Source organism: Helianthus annuus, chromosome 12 (genome assembly GCF_002127325.2).
Source record: "Helianthus annuus cultivar XRQ/B chromosome 12, HanXRQr2.0-SUNRISE, whole genome shotgun sequence".
Taxonomy (NCBI): domain Eukaryota; kingdom Viridiplantae; phylum Streptophyta; class Magnoliopsida; order Asterales; family Asteraceae; genus Helianthus; species Helianthus annuus.
In genome coordinates, this window is record NC_035444.2 from 22843180 (window position 1) to 22859681 (window position 16502).

At 34.7% G+C, this 16502-nt stretch overlaps 1 protein-coding gene and 1 pseudogene across 1 annotated transcript; one reads left to right on the forward strand and one right to left on the reverse strand.

Moving 5' to 3' along the window:
- Positions 1-583: 583 nt before the first annotated feature.
- Positions 584-15461, reverse strand: LOC110892597 (annotated as a pseudogene).
- On the forward strand, positions 1352-4738 carry LOC110894382 (PLASMODESMATA CALLOSE-BINDING PROTEIN 4). Its single transcript, XM_022141606.2, has 4 exons — positions 1352-1661; positions 1775-2017; positions 2287-2320; positions 4241-4738. Exons 1-4 carry the CDS (start codon positions 1607-1609, stop codon positions 4518-4520), a joined length of 612 nt encoding a protein of 203 aa, XP_021997298.1. The 5' UTR covers positions 1352-1606; the 3' UTR covers positions 4521-4738.
- Positions 15462-16502: the final 1041 nt, after the last annotated feature.

Sequence of the window (16502 nt, forward strand, 5' to 3'; positions counted from 1 at the left end):
GCAAAAAAATTCCAATTTGTATCCATGTGGTAAGACCCCAAAACGAATTCCACCCCCCCCCCCAAGGAAAGTATGAACACCTGAGTCATTCACGTTTCCATTTTTCTTCACTTTGCACCCTTCCGTCTGTTGACTGTTTCTTTCACCTATTGCCTTAGGGGCATTTTCGTAATCTACTTCCTGTGAACCTGTTTCATCAAAATGAACCTTTTTTTAATTCCCCAACTATTATTATCGACCTTGTGTTTACCCTAACTGCAATTTCAGTTCATCATGAATGCTCTTAACTCGCATGTTGAATCGAAGTGAACAATGAAATTGAAATCATTAACCTCGCTCGATGGCTGGTGGATTTTGGAGGATTCGTGGTTTTGCAGAAGATCTTGACTCATACACCATTTACTAAGTGTAGTAGTGATTTGTTTTATTTATGCATCTTAGTCAAAATGTTAACTTTTATTGTGATTTTGGTTGGAGTTGATAGTCCCACACTTTTCTCTTTGAAGATTTTCCATGGAAGTGAGTTCTCTATGTATCCATGTAAGGCATACGTAGATGGTAGAACACACTTCATTGATAGTGTTTATTTGACTGATTTTGGTATTGATGTTTTGTGGGAAATGGTTAAGTGGGATATCCATGTGATATGGTATTGTATTATCATTTTAAGGTTCCTAGTTTGTCTTTGGATCCGTCTTAAAGTGCTAGGCAATGATAATGATTTTGAATCTTTTTTGCTCATGTATGACAAAGAGTTAAACTTATAGAAGTTTATGTTTAACATTGGCATTCACATGTGTGGGTGAACTCATTAGAAGGGTGTTGTGTAAATTCTTCTTATTTGATCCATTTAAAAATGGTAAATGTTGTATTCATAGAACATCTAAATGACAATGAAACTGAAAAAGGTAAAGAAAACAAAGATGGTGGATCATCTGAGGGTAGTGATGAAGATGATCCTGATTATATAGTCATAGAATGTGACACAGGGTGCTCCAAACCCAAGTCAAGATGCAAGTGAAGCTGCATAATGGTTTTGGTTACAAGTTTCCATTTTAAAAAGCTACTTGAATATATCCGTTGTCTAATTTTCTTGAAAAAAGTAATTTAATTAATGAAGGCATATCATTATTTTAACAATTGTAATATTTAAACATAGATCTTTTTAAAACATCAACTTGTACACTTATTTTTCTAGCAACAAACTAACATACTCTTAAATATTTATATATCTATACCTTGCACGATTTAAACCCTTTATCTCTCAAGTATTACCACTATAATACCACATTGTGTCCATTTCTAAACTACTCTTAATTATCCTTCAGAGTCCATATCAAAACTCCAACCCTCAAATCACTAAAGAAAAACACTAACACACCAAAATATTATAAGCATAAAAATATATATTGTTTGGTCTAAAACATACATACATTACACCACCGACCCATTAACCGTGGGCCTCTAATTCCTATATAGAAAAACAAAACGCCACACTTCTCACTGCTGACTCTCTCTCTCTCTTCTCAATTCTAGCACCAAAACACCTTTAACACACCACAAACCGTCATCATCAAGCAACCATCTGACCCATCTGGCTACAACCATGGCTGTTTCTGCACTTTCCATGGTGGTTCTCCTAGCCATGCTTGGCTACTCAAGTAAGATCCCTTTATCTCCCACCATGATTCTTGAGTTTTCTTGCTTATTCTCAAATGGGTTTGCTTTAAAATCTTAAATTTCACATTTTTTTATGTGGGTCATCAATCAACAGGTGCATCATATTGTATATGCAACTCTGCATTAAGTGACACAGTTCTTCAAAAGAACATAGATTGGGCCTGTGGAAACGGAGCTGACTGTGCTCAAATCCTTCAAAACGCTGCCTGTTTCAACCCCAACACTGTCAAAGATCACTGCAATTATGCTGTCAACAGCTATTATCAAAGAAAAGGTCAAGCTCAAGGGAGCTGTGACTTTGCAGGCACAGCTTCTGTCAGCCAAACAGCCCCACCTGGTACCTCTTTCTTCATCTTCAACCCTTTTTCTTCTGTTGTACCCCATGCACCAAAAGTTGTACTCTAACTACTACAAATGGGTAATGAGTATGACACCCAAATTCTGGAAAAAAAGTAGTAGTACCTTATGCAGTGAAAGTTGTACAGCACTTGCATAATCTTCAATAATAATCTTCTTTTATTGTGTAATGACTGGTATGTTATGCAGTAAATGTTGTACATTATTGGTAATTAGATTTTTTATTTATTTATTTTTTATGATCTACAGGTGCAACTTCTGCTTGTTATGCTGGGAGCCCAAGGTGTGCTTTCTAAGTTCTAACCACTTTTAATCTTTATCTAGTTTTTAAATTTAGGATCTTTTTTAACTAGATCTTGATCTTTTTCTTGTTAAAGTTATGTGGGTATGTTTCTTGAAGCAAAAAGATTGCATTTTTGCACTACTTGTTTGTTTAATTTTGTATTTTTCAACTAAAAAGTTGAAAATCTAAAGAAAGTATACTTTTTGATTGATCTAAGAATTCAAAGAGAGTGTGATCACAAATTCCAAGAAGCTCATCTTTATTGGTGATGCAATTCTTGATGTTTCTGGGGAAGCTCATTTTTCCAGAGCAAAAATTTCAAATTCCAGATCAGTCCAAAGGTTTTTACTTCTTTTTATGCATAATGTACAAGTAGCTTGCTCTGTATCTAGAACTTCCAGCTCTGGAAAAAAGTTTGCTTTTTTAGTCTAGTGCCTGTGGGTGAAAAGGGCCTCTCACTGTCACACTTGGCTTAAAAGTTTAAAAATGTTTTTAAGTTTTTTTTTTTTTTTTTTTTTTTTTTTTTTTTATACTTTTCATAGATAATTGATTATTCATCTTGTACATTAGGCCCGCCGTAGTGGGGCTGCATATCACACGCCGGAGAGGGGTATAGCGCCCCATAGCGCTCGGCAACACCATTACGGCCGGCGCTATGGGGTTTGATTTTTGATTCCACGCGAAAATTATCACGCCGTGGCATAACCTCCCCCACTCACACACATGTATCTACATACATGTGTATGTATAATTGAAGGGGTTATATAACCCCCTTACCACTATACCCTGTTGTGATATAAACTATAAAGCCCCCTCTTGCGCTTTTTCGCCACTTGTCGCATAACGTCCACTAAAGGGCTTTATGACTACACATGGCCTTGTACATGGCCTTGTACATTAAAAGTTGTACTATGGTTTTAGAGCTTTTTTTTTCAAGAATCATTTGGTAGATCTATAACATGTAGGATTAGGTACAAATTATTCAGTACACACATGTGAGCTGTCAAGGAGCAAGATATTGATATCTCATATTCCCATATGTTTGTTTGTTCTCTTTTTTTGATAATATATCAAGCAAAGGTCATGTTAGGTCACTTTGTGCTTTCAGTTGATACAATTGGGTATTTTTTAGTGCAAAAAAAATAAAAATAAATAAATAATAACGAATGTGAATCAATGGGCAGGAAATGAAATCCATCTTTGACTAAGTGGTCAAATGGGCCCCACCAGAATGATTAAACATGTTACTATGTTAAACATGATAAAATAGTAATAGTAAATTGGGCCTAACAGCACATTATAGATTTATAATGATCAACTATAGAGAAACCGACCAAAACGATTGTGGTTTCATCTCGATGTGCATTACTAGCAAGATGATCACCAAATGGTGCATGTCGGGATAATGTTAGAATCCTTTTGGTCGGGATTTCTACTAGATTTGTGTGAGTTATTGTGCGTAAATGTCGATAGGGGTAAAAATGTACACACAAAATTTACTGCTGAAATAATTGAACTGTTAAATCTTTAATAGCATTCAAAGACAAATCAGAGTAGTTATTATTTTTTAGTCTTTATGAGGATACCAGAAGATTTTCAATAAAAGCATCCAATCTTTTTTCTTGAGAGGGAATGCATGCATTAAGCAGTTGTACGCTTTGCTTTATTTGTTATACTCATCATGTCCCTCATTCCCTCGAGTTTTATTCATACCAAATCCGTCAAAAAACACACTGGATGACGAAAGTTTTGTCATCCAACATGTTTTTTGTCGGATTCGATATAAACAAAACTAGATATATATTTAACTTTCTACTTTTAGAAATCTTTTTATTAAATGTTTGGTAACCTTTTTACAACCTTCTACTTTAAGAAGGATTCTTTCCTTAATATTTTATTATGATTTTTGTTTTATTCCAGCTCTACAACCCCAACCACTTCATCACCACCCGGTACCGGGACTGGTACAGGAACTGGAACGGGGACTGGAACCGGGACCGGGATTGGGACAGGAACCGGAACAGGTACAGGTACAAACACCGGCACTGGAACCGGAACTGGAACAGGCACAAACACAGGGATGAACCCGTCGCTAGGACTCGGTCCATCAGGCGACACGAGTGCGGCCGAGTCTTCAAACTCATTCACGCTGCTAACGCTTTTGGTTCCGGGTTTGATGTTATGGTTAAGGTTGATCTAAGAACGGTTGGTTTCGAGTTGTGGTTGTGATCTATCCACTAATCCAGATGTAATTTTAAGTGGTGGTTGGACTGTAGTATGGAATCGATTATTATCAGCTGTATTCCATTATATTTTTTTTTGTAATCTACTTTTTGTATGTGGGGAATTTATGCCTTTTGAAATGAGGCTGTCATCTGTGAATGAGTGTTTGTGGGGGCACTAATCTTTTCATTATTCCTTTTAGAAGTTCACTTTATTATACATAAAAGGTCACACACCTTGTAACTGGTTTGGTTGATGTATTTGATCCATTTGAACTGGTTGGTTACCGATTGCGCTTGAAAGGTTTGGTTTAGTTAGGCAAACATAATAATGCAAAGGTTACAAGTTGGTCAATGAGTCATGATATCATGGATTTCTCAATTAGGAAACATGATGTCTTTGTTATGCTAGTAAAAGGTTTGACCAACAACACGAGTTTTCATCAATGACGCTATGATGCAAACTAGAGAAGTCGGCCTGTTAAAATATTTTCTTCCTGCTTGGGAAATGAAGGACAAGTGCGGTAAATCCCACGTGACATAAAGTCTGTGATCAAACCAGCTACAGCGTGGGGTTTTTCAACATGTGGAATGCGACCGCAGTTTGGTATTTGGCGAATTATGGCGTTTGGGGCTCACAATGTAATCGCTGCATACGAAGACATGACAAGGTGATGTTAGAGCCTAAGAATAAACGCTGCGTGGAAACAAGACTCGTAGAAACACATCTGTCATCAGGGATAACAAAGAACTAGAAACATTCAAGACGGATACTAGGATAAGACTAAATTAACATTTTTGTAGGTTTGTAATGGGTATGGTATTAAGATCAACCTGCCAGATTACCCTCCCCTGAGTTGAATATATTAATATATTATACAATCTTAGTAAATATAATAAAAATATGTTTGAAATTATTAGAATTACAAAACTCTTACAAGTGTAGTTGTGTAATCAATATTTCAAGTTGGTCTTTTAAGCTAGTGGACATGCCCATGGGTAACTTTAACCACATAAGACCGACCATTAACCGACGATGGGTCACAACTTTATAAAACCTGGTCCATTGCTATCCGCCGGCTAAATCATGTTAGACATAGGGGGTTTCATGTACGAAGTATTATGATGATGACAAGAAGGATTTAAATACTAACCACTGCAAGTTTGCTGTCAATTACTCGATCTTTTGCACCGTATATTACAAGTGTTTTCTTCAGAACCTGATTATGACAACATTCTCCACTACTACATTCTCCACTACTACGTTTAGAAGAGTCGGCACCGACAGGCAATAGTGCCGGCACTTCATTGGGCTGAATGGGCGGCGAATTCAATAGTGTCAGGCAGCTGACACTCCTCTATTGGCCCAACAAATTTACGATTTTATCCCTTTTTAAAATTACGATTTTGCCATCAGTTAAAAATTATGTTTTGGCCCTCACATAAAAATAAATTTACGCCTATGCTCCCAGCTAAATATCTCAATTTTGCCCCCGGTTAAAAATTTCGATTTTGCCCCGTTTCAATTTACAGTTTTGCCATTAGTTTTTTCCTTTAAAAATACGATTTTCCCATCAGTTCAAAATTATGTTTTTACCCCCACTTAAAAATAAACTTGCGCTTTTGCTCTCAGCTTAAAAACGATTTTGCCCCGTATAAATTTATACTTTTGCCATTAGCTTTTTTCTCTCACAGCCAAGTAAAGATTTTGCCCTCAACTTAAATTTACATTTTCCCCATCGTTTTTGTTTCTTTTCCTGGTGACATTACAAGTTTGCCCCCAGTGTAAAATTACAGTCGTGCCGGCAACTTCCTGGCACTCCCCCATTGGTCCATTTAGTTTACGCTTTATCCCCGAATTAAAATTATGATTTGACCCTCAGTTAAAAATTACGTTTTTCCCATCGTTTTAATTTTTTTACCAAAACTATAAAGGTTTTTTTTTTAATTGGTTTACTCGATTTATTTTTTTTTCGTGTCAAGGAGTTGCCTAACACTAGCTCATTAGTCATGAAAAATTACGCTTTTGCTCTGAGCCCAAAATTACGGTCTTATCATCGTTTTTGTTTTTTTTCCCTAGCAAAATTATAGTAGCCTTTTTTTAATTGGTTGAAAATTATTCGACCATCACCCCGCAATGCGGGCGAGGCATCTACTAGTTATAGACATATAATAAGAAACAGAAAACAACAAAGTCAATAGGGGTTTTCATGGCTCAGTTTGAAGCAGTAAAACTACCCAAACTGGTCATTGGTTTGGTCTCCTTTGGGGTTTTAAAAAAATTCAAACCATATTGAACAGTTTCGTTTAAATTTTAGTTGGGCCTTTGATTATTTCTAGTTGTACTATACACATGATTGCGGGTTGCTTAACAATACAATACATTATTGATGAAACAATGCTTAACCGAGCAGGATTAACTCACTGGTCTCGTCAAGAAGGGTTAATCCCTTCCTCTCAAGGATCGCTGCCTGGATCGTCCGCCGGTTGATCTCCTGCACAAGGAAACAAACCGTAACTCGTAACAAGGAGGATGGGGTGGGGGGTGCTCCTTGTTACCACTCTCCGGCGTGAGAATCAGTAGTCTGCTTGGGAAGCAAAGTATGATAGTAGTAGTGAGAGAGTTGTGAAGAGATACCTCAAACCTGGTTTGGGGTTGGTATTTATAGCCGAGGAGTGAAGGAGGAGGTGAACGGATAGACTGACGACATGATGCACCTTTGCAGGTGTGTCAGGCTTATCGGTTGTGGAGGTGAAGCCACGTTAGCCTGTCGCTTACGTAGACCTGACAGGCGGCTGTCATTAGTAGGAATGGCAATGGGCCGGGCTTGGGCAGGGTATTGGTAATCCCAGGCCCGTACCCTGTTGTAATTTTTTGGCCCATACCCGGCCCGTTACCCGTCGGGTATTTTTCGGTTAATTACCTGTCGGGTATCGGGCATACCCGCGGGTATCGGGTATACCCGTTAATTTCTTAAAAATACACCTTAGGACAAATATGCAATTTTTAATTTGATGTTTATATAATTTACTATTTTAATGACTATAATAAATGAAAATATGACTAATAACTTACATATCATAATCAGACCACATATACTAAACTAAATTAAAACGATTACTTAATTAAATAATTATATTAGGACCATCTATTTGCATAAAACATACACATAATAAAGGGTGATTGCTTCCATATCCAATATACATGCTTAAAAATAAGTTATATGTTAACTAAACACTTGCCAAATAAATAGCCACATATGACTATAAAGAATGTAATAAGTACATTTACTAAGTTTACTTATATGGAAATCTATAATTCGGGTAAATGGGCCGGGTATCGGGCGGGTATCACTAAATCCCATACCCGTACCCATACCCGAAATTTTTCTATTTTTAATCCCGTACCCGGCCCATACCCATTGGGCTTCGGGTATACCCGACCCATATGTTTCGGGTTTCGGGTATACCCGTCGGGCTTGACTTTTTTGCCATCCCTAGTCATTGGTGCTACTTGCTCTGTGGTGTCAGTCCCACTTGCTGAGTGCACAGGATGCGGTGCGGGCCGCATCGCTGCTTGTGGTAACTCTAGATGTTCCCGCGTCTCATGCTTTGATCAAGAAATACGCGAGATGCGGTGCCAAGCCGCATCGTCGTCTGTGGTGACTGTTGCTGTTGCCTGTATCCCTTGTCGTGACGAAAATGCCCATATGATGCGGTGCCAGCCGCATCGCTATGTACATCTGCTTTCACACACAAAGTAAGGCTTCTTCTTATCCTTTGACTGATTGGATTCGAAGGATGCATCCGCATGGACGCAGTTCATTGCTGGTGGGGGTTATTTGATAAGGGTAATGGTCACTCGCGGTTTGGCTGGCGCGAGGTTTAGGACCATACCCCTTCAATTATTAATTAAAAACGGTCAAACTAACTGGTTAGGTTTATAAGGGCCTGTTTGGTTGACAGGAATCCATATGATTTTAAGGGAATTGGAATTTGAAATCCATTTCTTTGTATGTTTGGTTGGACAAATTAGTTGAAGGGAATTGGATTTCAATTCCAACAAAATCCCTTATTTAATGGAATTCAGATTCCTTCTAAATTTAAAAGGAAAGTTTAAAAAACCACGGGAATGTTTCTAAAGTTACGGAAATAACCCCTTGCCTCCTTCGTTTTTGTCTAAACACCAAAAAAATAATAAAAAATCAAAAAATTGTAAAAAATCAAAAAATAATAAAAAATCCAAAAATTGTAAACAATAAAAAAATAATAAAAAATCCAAAAAATTATAACAAATAAAAAAATTCTAAAAATGAAAAAAATAATAAAAAATCCAAAATATTCTAAAAAATCAAAAAAATTCTAAAAAATAAAAAAAACTCTAAAAATAAAAAAATAATAAAAATCCTAAAAAAATCTAAAAAATTCTGAAAAATCAAAAAAATTCTAAAAACCAAAAAAATAAAATAAAAATCCAAAAAATCTAAAAAATAAAAAAAATAAAAAATCAAAAAAAACCCAAAAAAAATCTTAAAAACCAAAAAAAAATTTTAAAAACAAAAAAATTCTAAAAAATAAAAAAAATAATAAAAAATCCAAAAAATTTCTAAAAAATAAAAAAAACTCTAAAAAATAAAAAAAAACTCTAAAAAATCAAAAAAAAAAATCCAAAAAATTCCTAAAAAATAAAAAAATTATAAAAAATCAAAAAAATAATAAAATATTCTAAAAAATCAAAAAAATAATAAAAATCAAAAAAATAATAAAAAATCCAAAAAATTCTAAAAAATCATAAAAATAATAAAAAATCCAAAGAATTATAAAAAACAAAAAAATTCAAAAAAAAAATAAAAAAAACTAAAAAAGTTCTTAAAAATAAAAAATTCTAAAAAATAAAAAAAAATAATAAAAAATCCAATAATTCAAAAAAATTAAAAAAATCTAAAAAATCTAAAATAAAAAATAAAAAATCGAAAATATTCTAAAAAATAAAGAAAACTCTAAAAAATCAAAAAAAGTAATAAAAATCCTAAAAAAAATCAAAAAAATTCTGAAAAATCAAAAAATTCTAAAAAAAAATCCCAAAAAATCAAAAAAATAATAAAAAACCTAAAAAAACCCAAAAAATCCCAAAAAACCAAAAAAAAAAAAAATCAAAAATCAAAAAAATTCAAAAAATAAAAAATAATAATAAAAAATCCAAAAAATTCTAAAAAAAAACTCCAAAAAACCAAAAAAAATAATAATAAATCCAAAAAATTCTAAAAAATAAAGAAATTCTAAAAAAATCAAAAATAATAAAAAATTCAAAATATTCTAAAAATAAAAAAAAATCCAAAAAATTCTAAAAAATCAAAAAAAATTTAAAAATTCCAAAAAACAAAAAAATTCTTAAAAAATCTAAAAATTAATAAAATAATAAAAAATCCAAAGAAATATAAAAAAACAAAAAAATCTAAAAAATAAAAAAATCCAAGAAATTCTAAAAAGTAAAAAAATTCTAAGAAATAAAAAAATTATTTAAAAATATGAAAAACCCAAAAAAATGTTAAAAAACCAAAATAAATTTAAAAAAAAATCTAAAAAATCAAAAAAATTCTAAAAAATCAAAAAAAAATAAAAAAATAGTTTTTTGAATATTTTCGATTTTTTATAATTTTTTGGAGTTTTTTATTATTTTTTAGAATTTTTTGATTTTTTTGGATTTTTTTGAATTTTTTTATTTTTTGGATTTTTTCTTATTTTTTAGAATTTTTTTTATTTTTTAGAATTTTTTGAATTGTTTATTTTTTTTTTAGAATTTTTTTGATTTTTTAGAATTTTTAGAGTTTTTAGAATTTTTGTATTTTTTATTATTTTTTAGATTTGTTTTTAATTTTTAAGATTTTTTGGATCTTTTATTATTTTTTAGAATTTTTTTGAGTTTTTAGATTTTGTTTTGATTTTTAGAATTTTTTGAATTTTTTATTATTTTTTAGAATTTTTTGGATTTTTAATTATTTTTTAGATTTGTTTTTGAATTTTTAGGATTTTTTTGATTTTTTTGATTTTTTAGAATTTTTTTGATTTTTTAGAAATGTTTTTGATTATTAGAATTTTTTGAACTTTTTATTATTTTTTAGATTTTTTTGTTGATACTTTTGAATTTTTTTGGAATTTTTATAATTTTTTTTGAATTTTTATAATTTTTTATGATTTTTAGAATTTTTTTGAATTCTTAAAATTTTTTGGATTTTTTAGAATTTTTTTGAATTTTTATCTAAGATAGTTGTTTTTGAATTTTTATCTAACTAGGGGTAATTTTGTCTTTTTAGGTATTTTTAAATTCTAATTCCATTAATACATTTATCAATCAAACACAACTATGGATTTTAAAGGAATCCATCAAATTTCAATTCAAATTCCAATTCCCATAGGGATTCCAATTCCAATTCCTACACATTCCGCAAACCAAACGCCCCCTAAGAGAAACCTGATGAATCTGGGAAGAAACATTGTATCCCCCACTGCTCATGAAATCAACAGTTGCTTCTTCCCACCATGGTAACAGGCAATGTAACCATGCGATCTACAACATCAATACTTTAATTTGTAGAAATCAAGATGTATTTTTGCCTTTAAACTTGGAACTTACTTTAGTCCATTCCAAGCATGTCCCGAATGGCAACTCAGTAGCATAAAACCGCAACGGCAGGAATTTTAACAATGAAACCTGCATAAAACAGTCACTTATGTAAAAGGACTCCTAGGTACACTTTGACTTTTTGGGTCAAACTTATAATTTACTAGCGAGTTAATTACTCTTTTCGTCCCTTAGGTTTGTCAAAAATAACGGTTTCAGTCCATTAGTTTAAAAATTGCGATTTCAGTCCATTAGTTTCATTTTCGTAACCATTTCAGTCCACTAACTTAACTCCATCCATTTATTTTGTTAACTTTGAGTTAACTAACTAATTCAGGGACGGTTTGCGTCAGTTTTAGAAACACAGGGACTTAAGTGTAAACTCTAAAACATTAAAACAAAAAAAATAGTAAATTCCAAAAAATCAAAAAAATTCCAAAAAAACCAAACAAATTCCAAAAAATTCTAAAAAATAATAAAAATTCTAAAAAATTCTAAAAAATCCAAAAAATCCGTTTCGGCGCGAACTGTTTCGAACCCGAACCGTTTCGAGCTTAACCGTTTCGACGCGAACCATTTCGACCCGTACCGTTTCGACCCGAACCGTTTCGAGCTAAACCGTCCGTACCGTTTCGACCGGAACCGTTTCGAGCTGAACCGTTTCGACGCGAACCGTTTCGACGCGAACCGTTTCGACCCGTACCGTTTCGAGCCGAACCGTTTCGACCCGTACCGTTTCGAAGCCGAACCGTTTCGAGCTGAACCGTTTCGAACCGAACCGTTTCGACCCGTACCGTTTCGAAGTCGAACCGTTTCAAGCCGTACCGTTTCGAACCGAACCGTGCCGTTTCGAACCGAACCGTTTCGAGCTGAACCGTTTCGAACCGAACTGTGCCGTATCGAACCGAACCGTTTCGAACCGAACCGTTTCAAGCTGTACCGTTTCCACGCGAACCGTGCCGTATCGACCCGAAACGGTTCGGCTTCGAAACGGTACGGCTTCGAAACGGTTCGGGTCGAAACGGTACGGTTCGATACGGTTCAGCTCGAAACGGTTCGGTTCGATACGGCACGGTTCGGTTCGAAACGGTTCAGCTCGAAACGGTTCGGTTCGAAACGACACGGTTCGGTTCGAAACGGTACGGCTTGAAACGGTTCGGCTTCGAAACGGTACGGGTCAAAACGGTTCGGTTCGAAACGGTTCAGCTCGAAACGGTTCGGCTTCGAAACGGTACGGGTCGAAACGGTACGGGTCGAAACGGTTCGCGTCGAAACGGTTCAGCTCGAAACGGTTCGGGTCGAAACGGTACGGACGGTTCAGCTCGAAACGGTTCGGGTTCGAAACAGTTTGCGCCGAAACGGATTTTTTAGAATTTTTATTATTTTTTAGAATTTTTTGGAATTTGTTTGGTTTTTTTGGAATTTACTATTTTTTTTGTTTTAATGTTTTAGAGTTTACACTTAAGTCCCTGTGTTTCTAAAACTGACGCAAACCGTCCCTGAATTAGTTAGTTAACTCAAAGTTAACAAAATAAATGGATGGAGTTAAGTTAGTGGACTGAAATGGTTACGAAAATGAAACTAATGGACTGAAATCGCAATTTTTAAACTAATGGACTGAAATCGTTATTTTTGACAAACCTCAGGGACGAAAACAGTAATTAACTCTTTACTAGCCATACTCATCACCAAGGCTGGTTAATTGGTTATATATGTGATGATCTGTCATTAGAAATTTCTTATAGATTATAACAAAAATCTATATTATTTTCGTAAATGAAGTTCAACTCCTTTGACCATGTAAGTCAAACTAACCAAAATACATGTTTTGCCTAATAAATTTTTTTTTTGAACAAAGGGTAATTAGGTGCATAGTTCTCACCCCGGCTAAGGCTACACTTCTTGGTAACTTAGACAGATTTCCCGTGCCTTTTGCATACACACTTGCATTAATCAAGATCAGCTTATCAACCTGCAATTGAAAAAAAATAAGTATTTTTTCGAGAGTCAAACTAGTTACTATGTAGCTCTTTCCTTTAGGAGAAGGACGTGGCTAAAAAAACACCACTGACACACAATCTAGACACCCCAGACGCTACACGTGTCACACAACCCATATGACCTTATATGGGCCCTATGACATGCAAAAACGGTCGTATGACAATCTACAAATGGTCATATAGGTCGTATGAAGACCCGTATAAGATGGTGTTTGCCACATCATATGGCTATATGATGTGTTTGACTAATAGAAAAGACCGATGTGAGCACTGACAAAGTAATATGGCCCGTATGACCATATGACACATCATACGACCTGTATGCATGCTGATTTGGGTGTGGACCACCACCCCATGAGAATTGACATGATAATATTGAACTTGTGAAACACTTGCAGCTTCAGGATGGTTGATAGCAAAGTCAACTGCAGCTGCAGCTCCAAGACTTGGGCCCACTAGCAACATAGGCCTTTTAATGTATGACTTCCAAAACTGCTCATTAAGGGTAGTTTGAAAAAAAGATTAAACAAAAAAGTTAAATAAGCAAGAGAACAAGAATATGAACGTTACCTGGTAGAGGTGATCGCGCTTGGACTCCACGTTACAAACTGGAAGTGTTTCTGATTAAGGCAAAAGACACAAAAAAATTAAATAGAAGTAGAAATAATACAAAAGGCAACCTAAGTCGGAGAAGCCCCATCCCAGAATGTCAATTGCCCAAGCCTCAAAACCGGCTTGCTCTAGCAACGGGAGTGTGTATCGCCATTCTAAACACGAACTGAAGAATAATAAGATGTAATCAAATGTAGAAACTGAACCCGAAATATAAACTGTTTATGAAATGAAAATAAAAATTTTTATCTCTTATTTTGGCATGTTTAAAGAAGATTGTAAAGTTTCCATTGTGGCTATCTTTCAAGTAACTTTGAGGGGGGTTAAACGGTTTGTGTTTGTGGGTTGGTGGGTTGAACCCGGCACAAACCTGAACATGACACGAGCCCGAAAATTGTGTTAGCCACATGAATCCAAACACGACCCGAGTTTTCGCGAGTTGACACACGTACACGGCCAGTTTAACCCGAAAGTCTTTTTTATTCTATTTTTCGCGTCCTCTAAAATTACATATTTACAGAAAAATATAAATGTATATAAAATAAGTAAAACGTGATTTGACTTCTATATGTTCACACAAATCCTATTCATATTGAGTTATGACTTAAAACATGATTTCTTAATTTTTTTTAAAGAAACGGGTTAAACAGGTCAACCTGCGAACATGTAGGTCCATCCGATTAGCTAAACACGTTAGTGGGTTTGACCTGAACCCGTTAGGTTTGTTGTGTCGCGTTTTCATGTCGTGATCGAAATTCATACCCCTAGCTCAGATAACTTATTTGTCCATCTTGTTCAAGCTATTGATTTTGGTCCATAAAAGTTCCATTTTCGCCGACATTGGAGGGTATTTTAGTCCTTTAACACGTCCATTAAAAGCCATGGAGCAGAACAAGTGGATAAGCAGTCACATATTGCTATACTGTTGGACTTAACATACTATGTGGGACTTAATTTACTGCTATACTGTGGGTCAAAATAAGCCACATACCTGTCAAAACCATAAAGCAGAACAAGTGGATTGCCTTTTTCCTGAACTGTTGGTTTCACACAACTAGGGGTAGCACGGGCTTCCCCTCAACCCCGTCTCTGTAATGTAAAAATACCCCTTAACTCCATTTTCGTAGTGTAAAAATACCTCTCAACTCCGTTTCCGTTATATAAAGGATACCCCTGATCCTAAAAAAAATTATGATACCCCTAACTTTTTGGGCTAGTTCCGCCACTGGGTTCTTCGAGACACTAAGCTGCAATTGATAACAAGTAAAACATATAATCTTTCACCCTCCTTCTTATATAATCATCGATAAATTATATAGACATTACGAGTTATAAATCATGTTATATTCATATGAGCATCATGTTTGGTTGTGGCATGAATAATCCAAACCAAATAATAATTAAGTTACATAAAACACCAATAATCAGTTTTCTTTCTACCCAAACACTCAGAAATGAATTATCACATCCAAACACCTCTAAAACATAACCACATAAGTAATTATAACGTAGCAAAAACTAGCAACAAAATTCATCAAAATGGTAAACCAGCAATCCGAGGATGCTACTAAGCTATAAACTCATGGACACTCACGTAACTTGTTTGACCCTCTACTTGTACAATCATCCATCTCTACTCTCTCGTACACATCACTCCCGTTGTCTTCCAAGCTATAGCTTACCATTTTTACCTAAAAACATCCCTATTAAGGATGCTCAAAGCATGCATTGCTATGCTCTAGTTTGCCACTCAATTGAACATCTAATTACAATCTTAGTGTAATATATAGATATAGTACAATGAAACACATCTAGACATCATGCATTGGTAGGTCCTAGAGTACAAATTTATACAAGCATCTACCGGCTTGAATTATTGTCATGTGGTACAACTTAACAAAGCATTTATCATCACCATGGTTGCAAAAGTCGCTAGGCGCTCCCTAGTCGGTCGACCGGGGAGTTGAGAGTACTCGGTCTAGCGGAGAGTACTCGGGGAGTACTCGGACATGTTAAATTATAAAGAAATTACTTTTTGAAGATTAAATATATGTCCAATAACACAAATTTACTAATATTTATAATAAAATATGTGAAAATAATATTTATTCTTTAATATGATAGGAAGAGAAATTATTTATATTATTATTTAAGTTAAACTTGGCCCGAGTTGACCTACTAGATCCAATTCTGGTCGATGTTGACCGCGTTTGACCGACTCCGAGTAATTAGGCGGAGTGAAAGAAAGTCGCCTCGGCAGCCTGCCTTGTAGCGACTACTCGGGGAGTACTCGGCCTTGGAAACCTTATTTTACAACCATGATCATCACTAAACGTGGCATGTCTAGAGAACATGTATTTCTAGGAGTACAACTAACTCATTTATATATCAAATTCCATGTTTTCTTGTTACTATGTATTAAAATGCATTTGATTTAGGTTCCATTGTACTACCAAACCATCAATACATCTAATTATAACTTCAAATTATACTAAAGGAATCAAAATAGTTCTTATTCTAACAAATATTGAAGAAACACAGAACTAATTATGAGGACTAATCAGTTTGGTTTATGTTTCTACCATAGTGGTTAATCTTCTAATGAATATCTGAGCTCCGACTTTGATGTTCAATCCTGCAAAACAGAACACCGTTACTCGTCAAGAGGGGAATGTGGGGGTTTCCCTCTTAACCGGGCTCCGGCGTGAGAATAAGCGACTGCTTTG